The sequence below is a fragment of the Tyto alba genome, unplaced genomic scaffold, assembly GCF_018691265.1.
Source record: "Tyto alba isolate M040663 unplaced genomic scaffold, T.alba_DEE_v4.0 Super-Scaffold_29, whole genome shotgun sequence".
Lineage (NCBI taxonomy): Eukaryota > Metazoa > Chordata > Aves > Strigiformes > Tytonidae > Tyto > Tyto alba.
The window spans coordinates 387,323-408,448 of NW_024881303.1; the positions used below are offsets into that span (position 1 = coordinate 387,323).

Consider the following 21,126-nt stretch of genomic DNA (forward strand, 5'->3'; position numbering starts at 1 on the left):
CTCCTGTTTTTGTTGTGCTGGAACAAGCTGTGTCACTCAGGTCGTTTCAAGCACGGCACTTCAGAAAGCATTCCTGTCACAGATCTGGAAGTTGAGACCAAGTTGGTGTGCTTGGCTTGGTGCCGAGCTGGTTTTCCTCCCCGACTGCCGGTTTTATTGTGGGTGCCGGGTCGCTTCTTTAGAGACACCCAGTTTTGTGTGCGAGCCGTGCAATCTCCTCTGCAGGGGAAATTTCCACTGGGAAATGAGGGAAACCAGTAAGGGTTGTGGCCCCGGGCCCTTTGGTTTCCCCAGGAGGCCCTCAGAGGGGGTGGCAGCCCCAGCCTGCCCAGGGGGTGGGCACGGGGGACCCCCGCCAGCCCCGAGCCTTGGCATCACGCGGCCGATCTGTAGGGATCTGTAACCCGCAGCAAACCAAGGATGAATTTAAACCTTGGTGGCTGGTTTGTACGTGCGTAGCGCAGCTGCGGCTTTGCATTCCCCAAGGTAAGTGGGGCCGTGTCGGGGTGGCAGGGAGAGGCCGGGCACAGCGGGACCGCAGGCGAGGCATGCTCCTCCTGGTGAAAACCAGCTGCCCCACGGGCTGTGTGCTACGCCGCGGATCGGGGCAAACAATGTGGGAGCTCGGGGCAGGACAATTAAACATCTGCACATTCTCTCTACAGTGACTTTTGCATGCAAGCCTCACGCGGGCAAGTGCTGGACTCGTGCCCATCTGGTGCTCTGTTCTGGTGTTTTCAGTTCTGTGCAAACCGTGCGCAGAGCTGATATCCCTGTCATGGAAAACAGCTTGGCCTCAGCGAGGACAGAAGCAAGTCTAGAAACTGGAAAATTCTCTGATTCTGGAACAATGAGATTTCCTGGTTCCGTCTGGGGAAGTTTTTTTGTTAGTTTGATTTTCCTGGTAGCAGCAGCAGCAGCGTGGGTGGTGGCTCAGGAGCTGCCGGCTGGCGATGCCGGGTGCCATTAACCCTTTCTCCTGTTCCCTCCCGACGGCAGGCTCTGCTGCCTGCTCCTGCCCGGCAGCTCCCAGCGCCGTCAGTGCGGTGCTGTGCCGGCGCTGGCCCCGCCGAGCACCTCCCGGTGCTGCCTGCCCCGCCGCAGGTCGGCTTCGGCTGTGGGGAAGGGCCGGATCCTGCTCCTTGTCCCCTCATGGTCTCTGTTTTGTCTCTTTGCACAGAAGCTGGGGCCGATCCACAGGACGCCTGCCCTCCTCCGCTCCCCGAAAACATTGCCACCGATGTTCTTACTTGGCAGAAATCAATACGATTCCAACTCACCGAAGATTAATGTGTCGCACCACGCTCACCCCACCGAAACCTTTATTTGATGCTGCAGCCGAAGCCAAGAGGCCATCGAGGTTGGCTGCATTGGATAAACTTTCTTCCCCTATTCACAAATTGCCCATCTCCCATCCGCCACATTAAGTCTAAATACCTTTTTTTCTGGTGTCCAAGGTTTTTATAAAACTAAAAATTATGATGAAAAATCTGGTGGCAACAGCTGCAGTCCCAAGTCATGTTAAATGTCGCCAGTGGTGAGTTCACAAACTGTAAACATGGTAGCTTATATCACCTGAACAAATAAATGTTTTATTACGATGGCGTGGGCATGTTGGATGATCGGGAGGGTTTTTGCGCCGAGGTCGGTGCGTGGTGCTGCTTCTGCACTTGGCGCTGGGCGAGGGGATGGGCTCTGAGCGGAGAGGGAGAACCTCGGTTGCCCCCCGCCCGCAGTGGGGGCACTGGGGACGTGGTGGGTTACGGCACCGCGGGCTCCTGCAGCACCCTGCGCCCCCGGGTGCCGCGAAGCGCCGGCGTGCCACTCGCTCTTGTGCAAAGCCAGCCCCAACACGGGAAAGCGGGGGGCAGAGGGGACAGCGGGGGGCCCACCTGGGGCTGCGCCCCTCCCGCGGCTGCACCAGCCCCTTTGGCCACACTGCCAGCCCGGCCTGACAGCAGCTCTCCCTGTCGTCCCTTGCTTCTCAGACAACACCAAGGGGCTTTGTTGCTTTTTTCTTTTCTTCCTCATCAAGAATCCCATAGGGCTTACAGATATAATTATAGCTTCTATGAAACCCGCAGTGAATCAACCAGCTTTAATGTAACTTCTGAAGAACAGATTACAGCTGGTATAAATATTTACTACCGGCTGGACTGGCTTTATGTTGGCTGTGCAAAGGGCAGGAGATGGAGCTGCCCAGACGTGGCTCCCCTGGCCCTGCTGCTCCCCACGGTGGGGACTGGTCCCACTGGTGGCTTCCACCACGCTGTGCAAGCGATGGGCCTCAGCCCGGGCAGCAGCTCACCCACGGTTCGCCCAAACCCACAGACACCAGCATCTCCCCAGGACGGGGCAGCCCATGGGAGCAGAGTCTGAGCTAAGCCAGGAGCCTCACCCTTCGCTCCTCTTCTTCCTCCTCTGACGGCTGCAGAGCCAAGGGCTGCAGAGCTGAGAGCGGCAGCCAGGGCTCACCCCACGGTGTCGGTGGTGGGGACGCCGAGCTCGCCAGTGGGGACAGCACCCAAGGGCTTCTGCGCACGCAGAAAACTCAGTGCTGGTCTGGCCCTGCAGGCCCTGGGGATAAGTAGTCCGTGTTTCATCCAGTGCACGAGGATGCTATGCCAAGTGGTGACTTCAAGGGGGAAAAAACATCCATTTTTGATCAGGAGTTGGACTCATTGCTCTTATTCTCTCAAAGTGTGACTGGAGATCTTTCTGGTGCTGCACATAGCCTGGGTTTTATGTGGATTATAATAACATCACACATTGCTCTTCCTTTTCCTTACTGTATAATGTAATTGGGGTTTGAATTCTGGAAGAGGATGAGCCCAAAATAAACTACTTTTCAATAAAATGTTTAGTGGAAATTGAGTCCTCAAAGTCATCACCTCTTTTATTGCAGACCCAAGTGACTTCCCCGGTGAGGTTACAGGACAACTGACCTTTCTGAGAGCAAGCAGATGACCCTCGGGTCTGCGAAACAGCTGGACAGAGGGAATTCATGACTCAGAAGTGTGAGTTCCAAGAAGACCTGAGAGGCTGCTGCTTCCTTTTGACATCCCGTATTAGGCTGTGCAGCTGCTGAAACCCTTATTAAACCAACAAGCTCCAAACTCTTGCTGCACAGACTGTTTCGGCTCTCAGGATTTCATTCACATTAATATCATGTTATTACCCTCATTCAATGGCTCCAATTTCAAGCTTTCATGCACATAGCAGAGCTGCTTTTCCCTTGCTGATTCCTTTCTATATCCTTCTAATTAATTGTCAAGGTAAGTTCAACCTGTCAGCTCAATGTTAGTTAGAAATCCAGCTTTCACTGTTGCAAAATTGCTGAAGTTGTATTTTGGAAAAAAACCCTGGAAGGTCTGTGGAGTAGGGCATGCCAGATGTGCAGAGTCATGAGTAGTCCTGTTGGCGGACCAGCAATAGGGGCTGCTTTGCCAAGGATGGCTTAGTAGCTGTTCGTCCATACATTGAGAGCTTAGGGGAATATCATCGTTATCAACAAGCAAAAATGACCTGTTCTAGAGACCCAGAACCTGGATACTTACATGCAAATCATCTCGGTTGAAAAAGATTAAGGAAATTCTGGCCCACAAATAGTACTTTCTTAACCACCGGCCGACACTCCGTGCATCAGCATCCTCTGCCCAGCCTGGACGCGGGCCGGTGGCTGGAATGCTTTGAAGGCTCCACGGGGCTGCCGCCACTCAGCATCGGCACTGCTGCTCACCAAAGAAGTAAATGGATTAATATTGGAAAGTGCTTTTCCTCATAGGTTGAGAAAGGTCAGGAAAACATGTCCATGGGCACTGAGAAGCTGGTGGGAAGTTAGTGGTCCAGGAAAGGCAGATGGGGATGGTGCACCCCCCCACCCCAGCAGCCTTCTGGGCATCTTGGGCTCCTGGGCAGCCTGGCTGCTGCTCACAGAGTCTGCGTGAAGCCCAAACAATGGGGGGATGATGGGTTACATCTTGGTGCTCTTCCAGGGCATCTTCAGTGAGAAAATCCCAGGTGGTACAGCCTGCCAGCATTCATTACTGCAGCGTGCACTCAGCTCTTGCAGTCCTGCAATGCACTAGGGAGAGCTAGCTGGGAATCTTCTGATTAAACCTTGTTTTCACAGAAATACACAGATTTATCATGGTCTTGTTCTGGTTTTGTTGTTTCTTGTTGTGGCTTTTTTTGTTTGTTTGTTTGTTTTCAGTGGGGGAAAAATTAATTGAAGACAAGATTTCTGTTCAGAGACAAATTAAACCCTAGAGCAGCCTATACAGGATCAATTCCTGGGAAGCAGGAAACCCAGATTTGACGAGACCTGCAGTGGAGATTTTCCACGTCTAATGCAAACATCATTCAATATTGGCCCCAAACAGTAACCCCAAATTAGTGTGGGCAGTTTTCCTCCTCCTCTCTGCTCCTGGCAGGAAGTAATTGCCTTATCCTGTTCTTGCTACAACCGAAGGACGGCGGTCTTACTCAGTTGTGATGAATTGCTAATGAGTTCCAGACAGCTCTCGCTGCACAGCGAAGCTGGTCCTTGGGCTGCTGTGCCCAGGGTCCCCTTCTCCTGCAGTGCTTGGCAGAGAGGGAGGCTGTGCCCTGGCTGCAGAACAGCTTCCAGTGTGGCCCTAACCTCACCACACCAGGAGAACAGCAAGACGCCCGCCTTAACCCTGTCTTTGAAGCGCTGTAAACGTGGGCTCAAGCTGCGCCAGCAGATCCATGTAGCCCCAGCCCTGAGGGCCAGTTCTGTGTGGCCTGCGAGCCACGGCGATCTCTTTGCGCACTGATGGCAGTGCCCTTTTCACAAATCTGCATCATACCAGATCCAACTCCTGAGGAGGCACAGACCCAGGGACTAGCCATGAGTACATCCTTAGGATTAAACACCAAAATGAATAGACGCTGCTAACAGGTTACTCACTTTTTTGTTTGGGGCTTTTTTTTTTTTCTTTTTAATTTGCTATTAATCTCCTGGAAACTGAATGAGACTATGGAAGCACTTCCAGGCTGCACTTCCAGGTTGTCCCTCTACCCTAGGAAGGCCATGTCCTGGAGCATCAAGGATTCAGCTCCTCCGGGATGTCTCCATCTGAGCAGGGCATGTGGAATGTGTGGGAGCTGGATGTGCTGCAAGCCAGCCTCCTAATTGCTAGCCCTGCTTGTGAGATTTCCAGAGGCACTTTCACAGAAATCTGGAAACCTGTCCATTTTGTTCATGCATTCAGTGCTAGTGGCTATTGTCTGGTTAGCGTGCATGTGGAAAGCAATTAGCCAGAGAATCTGCTGAGTCCCAATTACTGCGATGCTGGTAAGAATGCTCCTGCCCTCACTGACTCAGAGAGTTCATTTTACAAGCTCTGCACCCTGGTTGCTCCCTACGCACCTCTGCAGACCCTCTGCAGCCGCTGTGCGTCATGGTGCGTGACAGAGCCCCTATGCATCTCCTGCTTCGGTGGGGGACTAGCTCACCCGAGATCCCCCAGCCCCGGGAACCGAGACGCTTCAGCACGACCCAGCCACTAGAAAGTCTTTGCCATGGGCTTGTGTCTCTGCCCGTTGTCCCTGCCCATGGTAAGGTTTTACACCTCTTGGTTTCCTGAAGCATTGTCTCTGGACATTTCTGAAACAGGATTTCCTTTGCGGTTGCTTCCCTTTGCAGTTAGCAGCCATTTCTCCCAGCCTGATCTAAGACCACATTTAATGGGCTCCCTGGACACGTGCAAGCATGTTCCCCTCTTGGTGCTCCTCCAACTGGGGGCTGCAGACAGGCTTGTGCTGGATGCGGGGTGAAACATCTTCTGGTGGGCTGGGGGAACTTGGCTTGAATGAGACACAACCAGCTGCCCTGGCTCCATTTCTCCACATCTCTCCCGTTTCCTTCCAACCCATCAGAGCCCACCACAGACTCGGAGCCTCCTGTGAGAGCTTGGTGGTCAGCGCTGAGCAGCACATTCCTGCTGACACACTGGTGCAGGGCTGCTCTCCTCCCTCAACTCCGAAAACTCGTCTACGAAAGCCAGCAGGAGAGAAGACAAGGTGGTGACCTGTGGCACGGGAAGCCCCCACGACAGCCACTGCTGCCAGAGCTGCTGGTGCTCCTTACCCACAGGGGTCCCCTGGGAAGACCCCAGGACAGCAACGTTGTCCATGGACCACAGAGGGACACCAGGCAGTTGCTGGGCGTGCTGTTAGCCCCCACCACCCTTACAAATCCTTGGATGGGGTCTACGTGTGCCGGACGGCTGCAGCCAGTTGCAGGATACAGCATCTCTGTACGGGGTGATGACACCTTTACCAGCTGCACAAGATGGACACAGTGACGGAGCAGAATTTTGTCTTCATCCAAGAAGCCCAGTGAAAATTAAAAGGATGGGAAATGAATACAGAAACAGTCCAACAGTGGGAATCAGGCCTGGGAGTGGTGGCCGGAGACATTCAGTTCCCTCTTTTCTGCTTGCAGGCAACAGCCCATAGATGAACCAGGTCTCTCTCCTCTACAGATCCTCCTGAGGGATCTTTCCAGGATGTCCTTCAGACATTTCTATTTGTTGCCAGCTCATGTAATTTCTTTTTTGTTGATACTGCCTCATAACACAGGTAACTTTTTTTCACCCCAAGGTGTTTTTCTCACTAGCACACCTGTAGAGTGTGTCATACCTGCTCTAGGCCAGCTGGTTTCCCTTACTGCCTCCACCCCCCTTGTAATTATTCCTCTTACACCTCCTGCTCCCCATCAACTCCTCTTTCTCCGCTATGTTAGTCGGGGCATTGCACACCAGGGCAAAATTTGCATGGTGTCCCTGCAACAATAGTTATGGCTCTGTGGGAGGGTTTGAACGGGCTGTGGTTGCCTGTTGCTCTGTATCCGTAACTCCTGGGCTGCCCCTTGGATGGGGCCGCTGCTCAGCGCCAGCCTGGCTCTGGCACCCGGCGTGTCTTTGGGCTGACTGAAACTTGCTCATCACCTTGGGCTTTTTTATTTTACAACACCTATTACATTACATATTCATGTCTCAGGAAAACTTTAGGACTCCACCCTAGGATACCAGGCTTGGTCAGGTGTGGAAAGCAAACACATTAGACTGTCCCAGGGCAAGAGAAATACCAGTCACCACCATGCCCGTGTCCCAGAACCACCTGTGCAGCAACAGGCTTGGGGACAGGATTGACAGCAATGAAGAGGCTTTTCCTCCCTGGCACGTGCAGTATCAGTCTTCCTTGCCAGTGAAAATGTGTCCCACTGTTATCTGTCAGCAAAGATACAGTAAGAATGGACTGGGTATGCTGGGAAATCGAAGCAAGGAACTGCCTTCAGTCTCTCTACTGAAATACCAGCTGTCTGCTGCCACCTCCCTTGTTACCAGCACCCGTCGCTCTTGGTCTTGACTGCAGGGAGGGAGCAACAGTCTGTACCCCCAAATCCTGACCAAGGTAAGAGGGAGAAAAGGGAAACTGCCTCTTAACCTTAGTGATGAGTACAATATTCAAAATAATCAGAAAATGTTATTTGACCAAGTGGGCGAACAAGTTGGGAATGGGAAAATGATTCCCAGTGATCTAACTGGTGTGTTCCCGACACTCCGATCTCATTGCAAATGGCACTTTGAACAAAAACTGCTTCAGCAAGACCACAGCTGTAGCTTACTGAGACCATGAGTCACTCCTTCACCTGTACTGGTGAAGGCTGAAACCGAGAAGTCAAAACACAGTTTTCACTTTTTTAAAGAAGAACTGACAAAAAAAAAAAAAAAAAAAAAAAAAAAAAAACCACAGAAAAGATATTGCCGGAATTGGGATAAAGCTGAGAAGACACAGGGACAAGCGTTCGTAAATTTGTCCTGCCCTTTTTCTCGCACCTCCGGCAGCCAGGCGGGGGTCCCAGAGGAGGCTGCCCGCAGCTGAGTGGGGGTCTGCAGGAGGCGCAGTGTGCCCTGCCGACACGGGACGCGGGGTCCCGGTGCCACGGGGGCTGCCCCAGCCCCGTCCCACCCGGGGCCGAGCTGCAGTGGGCTCCGCGCCCGAGGCACGCGTCAGCCAGGTGACCGCAGCCGCTGCCCACGAGCTGCGAGACCTCCCCGCGCGCCGGTTCGGCACTGGAGGCGAGCGTTAGGGACAAAGGCTGGTCGTCGGGCCGGAGCTGGCGGGAGCAGAAAGGCCAGCTATGCATTCCCATGCCACAGGGCACCTCCCGGCCGTGCACCCCCTCTTTCCACCCTGCCAACAGCCACCCGCTTTTCCAGACAGTTCCTGCCGGTTCTCACGTACCGTGAAAGCAACCAGACGTGAGGGGTGAGTGAGAGCCTCCCGGAGCAGACGAGAGGTTGTCACTGCTGGAGCAGAACCTTTCCCCCTGCCTCTGCACCCCTGATAAATGTGTGCTGCCCAGGGGAGACCGCACAGCAACTCCAGCAAAGGGCAAGCTCCCTTCTGGGACACGAAGGTGAGGGCTCAGGGGATCGACAGCGCATTTTAGGAGAGGTGGCACTGACCTTCTCAACAGTGCAAGGAAGCTGCACACACCCAAGAAGGCGCCTTCCTCGGAGGAGTCCCACCATGTGGCTTCAGCCTCGCCTGCACTGTCAGGGGCTCGGGGTCCAGGGCGAGAGCTCTCAGCAATGGGTGTCTGCGGGGGCTGCAAAGGGACCTCCACAAACAGAGGCAGGGGACTGCACCCTCCAGCTCCCACCCAGCTGAGATACCCTGGGAATTTTGAGGCGAGTGGGAAAAAGCTTTTGAATTGTGGGCTACCTTTTAAGTTACCGCATGTTTTCCAGTAATTTTCTTCCATAAACTATCTTGTATATACAAGATGTGAGGTGGACTGGTTCAGCATCGACACAAGCCATTGGATGACAGTTGTCCAACAGGCTCCTAAAAGAGACCTTCTCTGGCTACCAGAGAGTAAAAAATGTGTGAGATAAAGAGGATGTCAACATGCTGCTGTCATCTGCCTTGATGCAGACATTTCACTGTTGATTAATGACATGGCAACCCCTTTTTCCAGTTATATTGGAAATAATGCAGTCCTTTGGAATTATTTCAGGTTGCAATATCCACTGCTGCATCTGTGCACATGCTTCTGAATGGCAGTAATTATACAGCTCTTAAACATTCATTCTCTTCTAAGTGGTCAAATATTCATCTTCATTATTTAGGAGTAGTCAACCCTAAAAAATTGTCTGACCTTTAAAGTCCTAAAACCCTACGGAATTTTAAAATACGTGGAATCTGATCTGTGTCTGGACTGATGTCCTGTCACTCTCTCGGAGGACAAATGTGGTGGTACTGGGTAATTTACTGCTGGGGCTGAACCTTTCCTGAACGTTATTGAGATAAACAGGTTTTTGTGTATTAGTATTTTGTGCCCAGCCTCTGGAAGAGGCAGGGGAGAGGTAGGACTTGGTGATCCTGTATTGCCTCACCAGCTGCTGACCAAGCGACTGGGGCTGGATGTGGGCAGAAATCTTCCCCCCCCTCAGGCATCAGAGCAGGGAGGAAAGTCTGTGGGATTTCTGTCTGTGGGGATTTTTCAGAGTCCACGGGGAAAATCCCTGAGCAACCCGGTCTGAGCCCAGGGCTGGCCCCACGCTGAGAAGGGGCTGGGGCAGAGACTCCCCACGGGTGTCCGGTCCCACCTGGGCAATTCTGTGTTTCTGTGATTTGGGCAGGACCAAGGGGATGGTCTTGGCCAAAGGTGATGGTTGTGCTGGTTTGGTTCACTTAATTCTGTGTTTACTGCCCGGTGAGCAGTGATGCCCTGGCCAAGGTGGCACATCACAGGGAGGCGGCATAAATACCTGCAGAGGAGGGGACAGCACTGCCTCTGGGGAACAGCAGGTCCCACTGCTTCCACCGCTCTGTCCACATGAGTTATATCAACGTTTCGGCTTGCAGTTGTGCGGTTTTCTTGAGCGGGCGAGTAGAGAACTAGTGGTTTTCTCACATCAGCTTGTCGCTGTGCTTGGCAGTGGCACTGCTTGGTGGCTCTGTGTGGGGACCAGCCTGCACCCAAAGCAGAGAAGAGGTGAGTCAAGGTTGAATGTGATTGTTAAGTAAAACCACTGTATCTTCCTGTGCTGTAAATCAGTGCTGATGCATCCCGGGCCTCTTCTGCAAGACCTTTGGTAAGGGTCTTTTTAAGACGAAGGACAGCAGAAGTCTTTGCCAGCAGCAGCATGGTGGCCACCACGGGGCAGAGGGCTAGTGTGGGTCTGAGAGCCTCTCCCGAGCTGGCACAGCCTTGGGGAATTTCCTGGGAGACCTTCTCTCTCCTTCCAAGGTCCTGCCCAGGTGTGGTCTGCGTTTGGGTCTGAACCCGCAGTGAATCGACGGTGGCATCGCCAGCCGCGCCTGCAGCAGCGGGGCTCTTCCCCCCCCATTGCCATTTGCCCTTTGTGTCCCTCCTCGCAGGGAGGGGAGGGAAGGCGAGCCCCTCACCTCACAGCTGGCCGACCGCTGGCTTTCTGAGGACATCTGCCACGAGTCTGGTCACCCCCTGCCCTGGCACATAACGCACTGTCCCGGTTAGGTCAGTCTGCAGGAGACGTGTGCCCCCCTCCAGCCCACTGGCTCCCTGGCCACAGTGGCGAGTGCCTGCAGCCCCCGCAGCTCTCGGCAGAGAGGGTGGCATCTCCTCTCGGCAGAGAGGGTGGCATCTCCCCGGCGCCGGCGTGGCTGGCGAGATAACCTGCTGCATGGGGAAGTGTGTGCTGCACCGAGGGTACCTCCAAAATACCAAACATGCACTTGCTTTTTGCCTAAGGGCGTCACGCTGATGATGCCTCGAGCTGGGGTGATGCAGCCCAGCGCCGGCTGAGCACTGGAGCCTACTGAAGCTGGAGACATGGGGGTGACAAAACAGCTGTCCCACTGCCAGCCTGCAGACCAGTGACCCGGTGGAAATGTGGCCCAGCTGGGCTGGGCAGGGACACAGGGAAGAGGGGTGGGGAGGAGTGGGGAGGCTGCGTTTGATTTTCTGGACCAAGAGCAGCACTGGGCTTAACCTACTAGGAGCAGCTTAATGCCTGTGAGAGAAGTTTGTCTGCTTTGCTGGGCTGAAAGGCCAAGTTATAAAAAGGAAGGGATGCCGTCCCCAAGCACGTCCCAGACAGCCTCTCGCTTGGGGGTAGGTGTGAGGACCCTGCTTCAGTGCAGCCCGTGCTGGAGGGAGGAAAGCGGCCCCAGAGCTTGAGGGTGGCTCTGACTTGTGCCGGCTGCGTGGGTGGGGGGGAAGGCACGCGTCGAGGCTTTGGCTGGCTGTGCTCAGGGGTCCCAGGCGTGTGGGTGACCCCTCATGCCACGCAGCTCAGCAAAGCCGAGCCCTTCCAGGAGGTGGCTTGTGCAGCCCTGCTGGGCTCAGAGCAATGCCAAAGGCAGCGTTCGAAAGCCAGTCTGATGTCAACAGCTTAGGTTTTCTATACCGAAGTTCACAAAACTTCTGCGGTTTGGGGTGTTAATAGATTGCGGGAAGCTGAACGTCCCTGGCAGCGTGGTTTTTTTGCATGGGCATCAGGGCTCCTGGCTCTGTTACGTGGCACTTTCAGGTGCTTCACAGAAAAACTGCGCTGCGCAAGAGTAACAGCTCAGTCTGCCAGGGCTTTACAGGGGACTGGGTGGGATCTGTTCCTTCGTTTGATTAAATGGTCTAAGGCTGTTGAGCTTTTGTTTCTGGGTGGTATTCAATTTTAGAAATGCAGGGCTCCTGCTATCTGCAGCCTGCTGAGTTTTTATCTCCTTGGCTGTAAAAGGAGGGGGGGAGGGACTGTTTTCCTGTGTCTTTGTTGTTTTTTGACTTTCTCTGATCTCTTACTGCTTTTGCATTCGGGACTGTGGCAGTGCCCGGAGGGGTCTTCAGGCACTTGGCTCACTAGGATGGTGGGAGAAGGGGCCCAGCCCGGCCAGTTCATCTCTGGGTACTGGCCTGAACAGATCAGCTCCTGTGTCAGATCTGTCCCCTCATGCCCTGAACACTGGCTGCATCTACCTGTGACTGCAAACCCAAGGGCAGACCGTGGTTTCTCAGGAGTGCTTTGGCCTCCGGGCAGGCTGCCCATGAAGCTTGTCCGGGTGTGCAGTGCTCTGTGCTTACAGCTGATGTGTTTCCCTCTGAAACCTGCAGCCTTCACAACCCCTTTAGGGGAAAGATTTCTTTCCCTACAAGTACATTATTCCTTGTGAAGTTCACTAAAACCAGAGAAAATTTAAAATCAAATATGTATATCTAGCATTATTGTTATGTTGAAACCAGTTATAACGGGTAGGTGGAAGGCAAAAACTTGGAAGAACATGTATTTTGTAATTACATTTTAAAAAATTATTGAAAGCAAAAAAAAAAAAAAAATAGTTGTAGCTTTCTCAGGAGGCTTCTTACTATATAAAATCTAACCTGAGTTTCCAATTGACCTAATGGTCCTTGCACAGCAATTTATAAAATGCATTAAAAAATGTAGAGAAGGGCAGGTGGCCAGAGGAGACCTGAGGCTCTCAAGGTGGTGACAGTCCCTGGGTGCTCTCAGCTTGGTGCTCAGATGCGCTGCAACGCCTCGCCAGCAGCGTGCTGTGAAGCTTTTGAAGTCCTTAAAAAGTGAATATACCTGACACCACAATTAGAGTCATCTCTGGTGAATAATTGTGCTATAAAGCACAACTGTGAAGACAGCTAGTTTAGAATATGCTGCACTGTAGTTCCCGTTACTTGTGCTGGAAAAACTTTTGTCTGCAGCTATGCTGAATAACAATGCTGCTTTTTAAACAGGGTTGAAATATATTTGTATATTTTTGCTGATGTAGTAGATAAATGTAGTGCACAAGTATCTTTTCTGTCCCTATTACTCTCTAACATTAGATGAACAAATAACTAGTTTAGCTTGTGTGTGAAGACGCAGGTTATACTTCACAGTGATACAGCAGGGTACAAATTGCAAATAACGTTTTTGACAGGCTGCAATAAACTGAACTTAAAAAATCCCTGCAATATAGAGGAGCTGAGGCTGTGTTCCCGTTTCTCTTTGGGAAATGGCGGCAGCATTATTAATCGTGCACTGGCTGTGCCCGCGGGACTCGGGCAGGCTGGCCCGGCGTGCTCCGGCTGTGCGGAGGTGTGGGTGCCGGCGCGGGGGCACGGCCCGGGCCCCCTCCCCGCCCTGCCAGCCGTCAGGCAAAGCTGCTTCTAAGGGCACTGCGCAACGGCACCCTACCCAGCGCTTCGGACGTAGGAAACGGGGATCCGACTCCTAAAGGGCAGGTGAAATGCAGCCGTTGGCGGGGACGCCGGCAGCGCTGCACCGGCAAAGCTGCAGCACTAGCCCCTCGGCTCATGCTGTCTGCTATAAAAACCCGGCCTTTGGCTTAGGGTGCGTGAGAGGGTGTCGGGGGGGGGCTGCATGGAGAAATCTGCTCCTGTTTGCTGGTCTTGGTCACAGGGCCTGGGTCTGCCGGGTGTGCTCAACCTCGGCGCATCGCTGCTGGGCTGCGGCGCAGGCTGCGCACTGACTGTCAGGCCAGCTCTGTGCGTGCTGCCCCTGAGGCAAAGCCTGGCTTGAATAGAGCGGAGACCAGGTGTCCCGGTTAGGGCTGGCCTAGAGCTCCCGTGGGTCCGGCAGCGGGAGGAGCTGCAGCCCCCCGAGACCCCCCGAGACCCCCGGGGCTCCCCAGTGCCCTCACCCGTGCGCGGGGGTGGGGGGAGCACAGCTGGAGGGCTGGGCCCCCATTGGCTGATATCCCCTGTCATGTGACCTTGTGCTCACCATATAAAGGCAGGAGAGGGCCGGGAGGGGCTGCCACTCTCTGGGAGTGGGGCTGTGGGGCCTGTGTGTCTGGGATCGCTGGCCGGGAGCAGGCAGGTGGTGAGCGGCTGTGTGGTACGTTACCCGCTGATACCGCTGTCACTGTGTTGTTCTGTTACTAAACTGTTTTTATCTCAACCCGCGAGTCTCCCTTTGCCCCTCCGATTCCCTCCCTGGTCCCAACTGGGGGGACGGTGGGTGAGCGGCTGTGGGGCGTTTAGCTGCTGAGTAGTCTCAAACGACACCACCAGGCTGGTGGGACAGGCAAAGAGTCAGAGGGGACCTCCCAGCTCAGCGCTGGTGGCAAAGCTTGTGTTCCCATTGATGTAGTTAATGGCACATCATCAGTTTCTTTCTAGCCCTCACTGGTCAGGGGTCTGAAGAGTAGATGCTAAAATACGATCTAAAATGTGATGCAGGTGAAGCGAGGAGGCTTTTCTTCAGCACTAAGGGCACACTGGCTTTGGTGTGGTTCAGCTGTGGGGTCGTACCTGCTGTCTGCATCCCTAAATGCCTCAGAAAGCAAGGAAATGCTCTGTGATTTTTGTGATACTGAAGGGAGAACTTGGTAAATGGAAACATTTGGAAATAACCTCGCGGAAGAATGTGGATGACTGCTTGCGGCTGGCTGTGGCACTGCAGAGGCTCAGCAGGATCCCAGCAGGTCTGGACGGAATCCCACTGGGAGGCTGTGGCCTCCGAGGGCTCCTCACCTTAACCTGCTTCCACTGCCTGTTCACATTCAAATTACCACATGTACACAGCTAGAGGTTAATTGTTCTTCACAGATTATCAAAATCATGTGACCTTTTGAAACGTAGATAAATGTATATTTATTCCATGTTTAGGTCTAAAATATAAATCTGTATATTATAAAAATTAGCGCCATGTTTAGCTGGGCCTCCCAGACAAGCATGCTTTTCCTGCTCGTGAACTAATTACTGCAAAAGCATTGGTACAGGCTGCACGGACTGAGCCCTGTCAGTGGCACTGGCACATGGGGAGGGGTGTGGGACCCAGGAGGAGGGAGCGTGTGTCAATGTGGCTCATTTCTGCAGCTCTCTGAAACTGTATTTTCATAGTTCCCTTAAACCCAGAGTCCTGGGTGCTGGGCGAGCACAGGCAGAGCCCCAGGGCTCGCACCCCGCGCCTCGGTCAGTCGGTGCACGGCCCGACGCAGAGCTCCCGACACGCTCTCCGTCACTGGAAGCCCCTCAGCTACTGGGAGCTGGAGGGAAGCCAGTGTTTGATCCTACCTATGTGTTTTTCTTTTTTTCAGCAGCCCTTGTGCCTCCTGTCAGGCGGTCAGGCAGCTCTTGCTGGGGCTCTGTGTCCCATGGGAGCATCTCCCGGCGCTGGGCCGTGGGGCTCCGCACCCTGCGTGGGTGTGGGGAGAGCAGGGCCTGAGCAGGAGCTGCTGTGGTCAGAGCCGGTGAGCGTGTGTATGGACATCTCTCCAGGGGTGCAACGGCTGACTTGGGGTTTTATGTAGACACGCTGACTCTGAGCTTTCCTTTCCTCTGCCCACGCAGCAGCAAACCCCTGACCTTCTGTGGAGCGGGGCAGACGCAGGCAGACCACCGCTGGCCCTGGCACACTCTGTGCATCTTGTTCTGGGGAAGTTGCACACTTCGTTCTGCTCTGCTCTGTGTTTGCTCTAAGAAAACCCCTCCAGCTGTTAAATATTTTCTACCTCCACCCCTCTAAATAAACAGCAGAAGCTGCTGTTGTTTGGTGGCAGATGGAGTTGATGAAGTGCTCTCTCTGCTTAGCATTTGCATGGTGCAGAGCCAATGCTGCAGTTCTCGCTCTCCAGGGGAGGTGGGGGGTCAGAGCTGGGGTAGGCTCTTGCTGCTGCACCTCTGCCAGGGCAGGGCTCATGCAGCATCTCACCAGCCAGAGCTGCAAAGGGCTTTGCCAGGGCCATTTCCTGCTCGGTGCCACCATTATCACCCTCTGGGAAGTGTCACAATAAAACTTGATGCTGGGGAGCAGGGGGAGGCTGGAGGAACAGGCCCTGGGGAGATGGCAGGAAAGGCTCTGGCCACTTGCCCCGTCTCCTCAGCTCTGGGGAGAGGCGGTTTCAGCCCCAGGGCTGCATGGCACCAAGCAGAGGGGTGGCCTTGTGTGGCCCGTCCAAGCGGTGACTGGCACTGACCCCTCCTGCCCTGGTGACACTGCTGGCACCGGCTCTGCAGCTCCTACCGCCGTGCCGCCTCAGCCCGCGCGGTGCGTGCGCATCGCCACAGCTCCTCGTGCTGAGGGACGTGTCCGAGTGCACCGGGGCACTGCCCGAAACACCGAGGGGGCCAGAGCAGAACAGGATGGCACAGCGGAGACTTGCAGAAGGTGCACAGAGGGTTCCGTGTGCATGTTCAGACACAGGGTTCTCCTTCATCTTTTCCTTGTTCCTTCTGACTCTGTCTTGATGCTGTAACGCAAACAGGCTCAGCGTTCAGCCTCTGAACTGAACTGAAATGCTGGTTTTGAAGCCTCTCAGAATATAACTCCCCCCTTTCTATTCTGTTTTGCTTTTTTATCCAACCTGGTGCAATTCAGAGGTTAATTGTTTTCCTACTGTGGCATTAAGTACTTGTCTCTTTCTCCACACCACCAAGGTGACCTGACTTGACTGATGTGAACCAGAGCTCAGTTCCCCGGGGAGCTCTGGTCCCAGCAGCCCTGCCTCGCTGGGAGAAGATGCCCGGGCATGATGTGCAGGGTGGGGGACAGCAGTGCTGGCGTCTCCTCCTCACACAGCACTGGACCAGCCGCTCGGCCCCCCTGGCACACCTAACCCTCTGGGAGACCCAGCTCTTGGCCCGGAGGGAGGCAGCGGGAGATGGGCACCGCTATTTTTATGTCTCGCCTGCCTGTCGTGACAGCGCGGATGCCGGTGTGGAAGGAGCGTTCGCGCGGCTCAGCCCACGCAGAGGTATTTTTGTGCCGGAGGAACGTGTGGGTTTTGTTGCCGCCGCGTTCCTGGAGTGCCGACAGGCATGGCTGGCAAAACACAGCCCCCTGCTCGGGGGGTGAAGGCTCCGTCTGGGGCTCGCCTTCCCAGCTGCTGGCAGGACCCGCGTTTGCAGTGCCTACCGGCGCTCAGCTGGCTGCCCCCTCTGAGTGTATCGCGATATCCCGGTTTCACACCTGGTGTCGGGTGGGCAGTCGCAGGCAGGGCTGACTGGAGATGGACACTTCTGCATCCTGTCCCCAGAGGATGACCTCCACCGCAAGCCAGCGCTGCCATGAGCAAGGGTGGGCACAAAGCCCTTGGCCATGAGCTGGCCCAGGAGCCAGCTTTGCCCTGGTAGAGAAGGGAGGAAGGGCTGATTTCTGGGGGTCGTTTGCTGTGAACGCAGCCTGTGCATTGAGCTGGGAGCGAGAGGGCTTTGGTTGAGCCCCGGCAGCGTGTCGGTGACCCACACGACAAGGCTGCAGCCCTCCAGCAACCGGCGCGAGGAGCAGGGCTCAGGAGCAGGGCAGGGGCTGCGCCGCAGGGGCTGGGGGGCCGAGGGCGTGTGGCACTGATGGGGCAGGGCTGCTGCCAGGTCTCCGTGCACTGCATCGAGCGGGCACAGGCCACGGATGCTTCAGTCCTGCAGGACAGGCAGGCTTGCCTCTGCTCCCCAGAGGACCACAGGGACTTCTCCTGGGGCTGCAGGTCCCTCTGTGGCTCCCATTGTACGAGGAGGGTGGCAAGAAGTGGCATTTCAGGACCGAGGGCTATCAAATATGCTAACTGTCTCCAAATGTGTTTTAAGGAAAAAGGAGCATGGTGACTGAAAGAGGAAAAGAATAACCTGCTTGGTGCCCGTGATGGACAGGGAAACACATTGTGCATTTGCACAGCCGGTGGCCTGGAGGAGAGAACTGGGAACAGCCTGAGGTGGTGGTGCTGGGGGCCTGGGGCAGCTCGCTCAGGAGGACTGTCAGGTCCGCAGGGAGCTTCTTCCAGGACAGATACCTCTGCCAGGAGCAACACAGGTCCTGCTTGGCCAGGGGGCTCACTGAGGGCTCTGAGGCCATTTCCTGCAATTCTGTCATTCTGTGAGAACAAAAAGTACTCCTTTTAAACAAAAGTCTTCTAATTTTGTAAGGAAACCAAGTGAACCATGGGACTTTTGCTCGTAACCTTTTGCATCTGCCTTTGCTGCATTTAAGTAGCTATTTTGCCCAGCATGCCAAATGAGGTGCAAGTCATGGGATGAAGCCTCTTGTCCTACTGTGACACCTGCAAAGTTTCCTTGAGGTGGATCTAGGGGAAAAGAATCTTGAATCACACTAGCAATTGCTTTTGAAGGAATGCATGGAAAGGGGGAGTTCGGCTGCTAAGAGAATGGTGGCTTTCTCTTCAGAAGACAAGTGTGCACCAGTAGGCACTTACGGAGCTGTAAAACAAGAGAGCCCACTGTCCAGTGACCTCGTGACTGAGCAGGTACTGGGCACACGCTACCCGGTGGTTAAAAAGGCTTTCCTTTGTTGTGCTTCACTATTCCAGCTACAGTATGTCACCTTGGACTGGTTCGGAAGATGCTGACAGTGACCACAAGCATAAGGGAACCATTGCAGGAAACATTACAAAGACTGGGCATGAGTCTTGGGGCCTCTTTTTAAACCTAATTGAACCGTGCTGACAGGAAGGTGAGTGCCTGTGATGCTCCGCTGTTGAACCATCTGTGAGAACAATCGTGGTCACCACGCTGCTGGCTTCCAGCTCGTGTGATTTCTCCAGGCTGCCGGCTCCTGGGCTCCGGAGTTTACCCCTCCGGACGGAGTTTTCCTTACCCGTGTGTGTAGGTACCACCACGGAAGCCTCCCCCACCTCCGTGCTGCCGGTCCCTCCACGGCTGCCGTGGCCAGGATGTGCCTGCGGCACCGGGACCTGCTCGCTGCCACTTCACTCGTTCTTCCCGCTTGCTTCTGGTGCCAGTAATAACTGCGGAGCAAAATTAAGTTTCCTTAGTAGACTCTTGTGGGGATCTTATCAAAAGGCATTTGCAATTCTTCAGGACTTTTCCTTCTGCTGTATATAAAGTATGTTTGTGGCATGAAACAACGGTCAGTGACTGTCACTTATGATAAAATACTTATTACCATTCACAGCAGCGCTGGCCACTGCGAAGCCGAGTGCGTGGAGTCAGTAGTGAATACTGAGTGGGTGCTCAATCATGATGGTTTTTCACTCCCTCCACAGATTTCACAATGAAGTTGCCCAGGATTTCTACTTTAACAAGCTCCCTCCCTCCTCCCCCAGCCGGTTTGTTAAGAAGGATCCCAAATGGCTCATTGTCTCCCCAGCCTGCGGGAAGCGTGGCCCAGCTCCGGCAGTGACCTTGGCTGGGCACCCCGGCCCCAGCATCTGAGCTGGAGGAGCCGTCTGTCTGCCTGCACACACACTCGGGAGGCTGGGATGGAGGGGTCTTATGGGAAACCCAAATCCTTGTCATTCCTTAAAAAAAAAAATAATAGAAAAGAAAAAAAATCAGTGTCGTTTTAAAAAAAGAGAATTAAACAGAGCTGATTGAAGGTTTGTAGGGGGTTGTAAGTTGGCATTTTTTTTTTTTATGTGGGGGAACTATGGATGGAGTAAGAAGGGCCTTTTTTTGGTATAATCCATCCCTGAATGGTGAAATAGTAAAATCCAGTCCACCTCTGACCCAGGCAAATGCATTCTGGTTTCCAAGCGCATACTGATGCTTTAAAGGAAGTAAAAAAGAGGAGGGGAATCTGCAACACTTTAGTAGTCTGTTTTTACATTAAATCTCCATTACCTTTCTTCCACTGGGGGTGTGGATACCACTTCATTAGCTTGCTGCTGAGCAGCTAGGTGCTTCCTCAGCTAGGAGCACAGCTTCCCTTCACTGAGGGAGGGGTGGAAAGGTGATGGGGAGAGCACCCACCCACCCATCCAATCTCTCAGCGTTAACCTGCTGCTCCTGCCTGGCCCTGCCAACATCCAGGGACCAAGGTTTCTCACCTGGTCTCGCCTTACTAATAACTGACATTAAATAGGCTACGGTTCATGCTGTTGCTATCTGTATCAAGCCTCTTTCCCTTCTCCCCCAGCTGCAAGCCTGTGTCTGAAGCAATAAAAATATTTAAGAAATAATAGAGGGAGCAGGAGGAAGTGGTGTTTCTTTCTGCTTTTTGAGATTATCTCTATGGTGAATGTAACTATTTGATGTGAAATAAGAAATTGTTGTCTTTAACAGCTCTCTTTTTCATCTCATCTTATCTTTTGTTTTTTTTCCCCCCCTCCCAGGAAGGTTGTTTAGTTTTTCCTATTTGGTATATCTTCTTGTGCTTTAAATTTATCTCAGCATTATTAATCTTTACACCCTATTCAGAATCAATGAGGCAGTGGAAAAGGGAGATTTACATGAGAAGCAGTTTGTGTATTTTAACAAGGGTACTTGGAGCTTCCTCTGACAGTGGTCTCAGTTATTTCAAAAGCAGGATAAGCAGCTCATTTGAGGGTTTTTCGTTGTTTGGTGTTTGTTGTTTTTTTGTTGTTGTTGTTTTGGTTTTTTTCAGTCCCTTTACTGGCTGGAACCTCTTTAATTCTCTTATGTCTCCAGCTGTTGTTCTCACTGATACCAAAGTCATTGCAAACACATTTTTCCCATCAAAATGTGTTAAGAAAATAAATCACCACTGAAATGCTTTTTCCTGTGTGGGCTTTTGCCTTTAGTGCCTTCACTAAGCTAAAGTGAGATGGTCTCCCAGCACCTCTTCTGGTGATAGGAGACTCAAAGTTGGCAGAAATGGTGATGGATGGGAGAGGCAAAACGCTCCGGGTGTGGAATTTGTCACCTGTAGTTGCGGTGTCAGGCGAGGTCTCTGCAGACCCCCACCACGGGAAGCAGCGTGCGAGGGAAGGGGGGGTTGTGGGCGGCGAGCCCCGGGCAGGAGCTGGTGCTGCCGGAGGACCACGGTGAGCATCCCCCCTTGGTGCTGGGGCCTGCAGGCGGTGCGGGGGCAGAAAACAGTCGCAGGCTGGGACTAGAGGGAAGACGCAATTGCGCTTGCCCTGTTATATTAAACACTTTACCCACATGAGCCCCAGCAAGGCCCTCTGCGGTCACTTACACGTGCTCCTGACTTGTTTCCAGTACCGCCACATCCACTGAATCCAGCCTGTCTGAAGATGAGCTGACTGTCCACTAATTGCTCTTTATCGTTTTGGGGGAAAGTACCAGCTTCTAACAAAGGGAACAAGCAAGGTCACTGCACTGCTGCACCTATTATTCTGCACTGGCTCAGTTTCTCTTGCTGCATTTGAGTCCAAGAATGAAATCTGGTGCTGTGAGCTGCCGCGTGGTCCCGC

The 21,126-nt window shown here is 53.6% G+C and overlaps 1 protein-coding gene across 1 annotated transcript in view; it reads left to right on the top strand.

The window, feature by feature from the left end:
* The window catches only part of LRFN5 (leucine rich repeat and fibronectin type III domain containing 5), a 55,327-nt gene extending 53,726 nt beyond the window's left edge, over positions 1-1,601 (top strand). Inside the window, exon 4 of the mRNA XM_042799143.1 lies at positions 1,181-1,601. Within this exon, the coding sequence (XP_042655077.1) occupies positions 1,181-1,290 (110 nt within the window). The 3' untranslated portion in view covers positions 1,291-1,601. The remainder of the gene's footprint in view (positions 1-1,180) is intronic.
* The last annotated feature ends 19,525 nt before the right edge of the window (positions 1,602-21,126 follow it).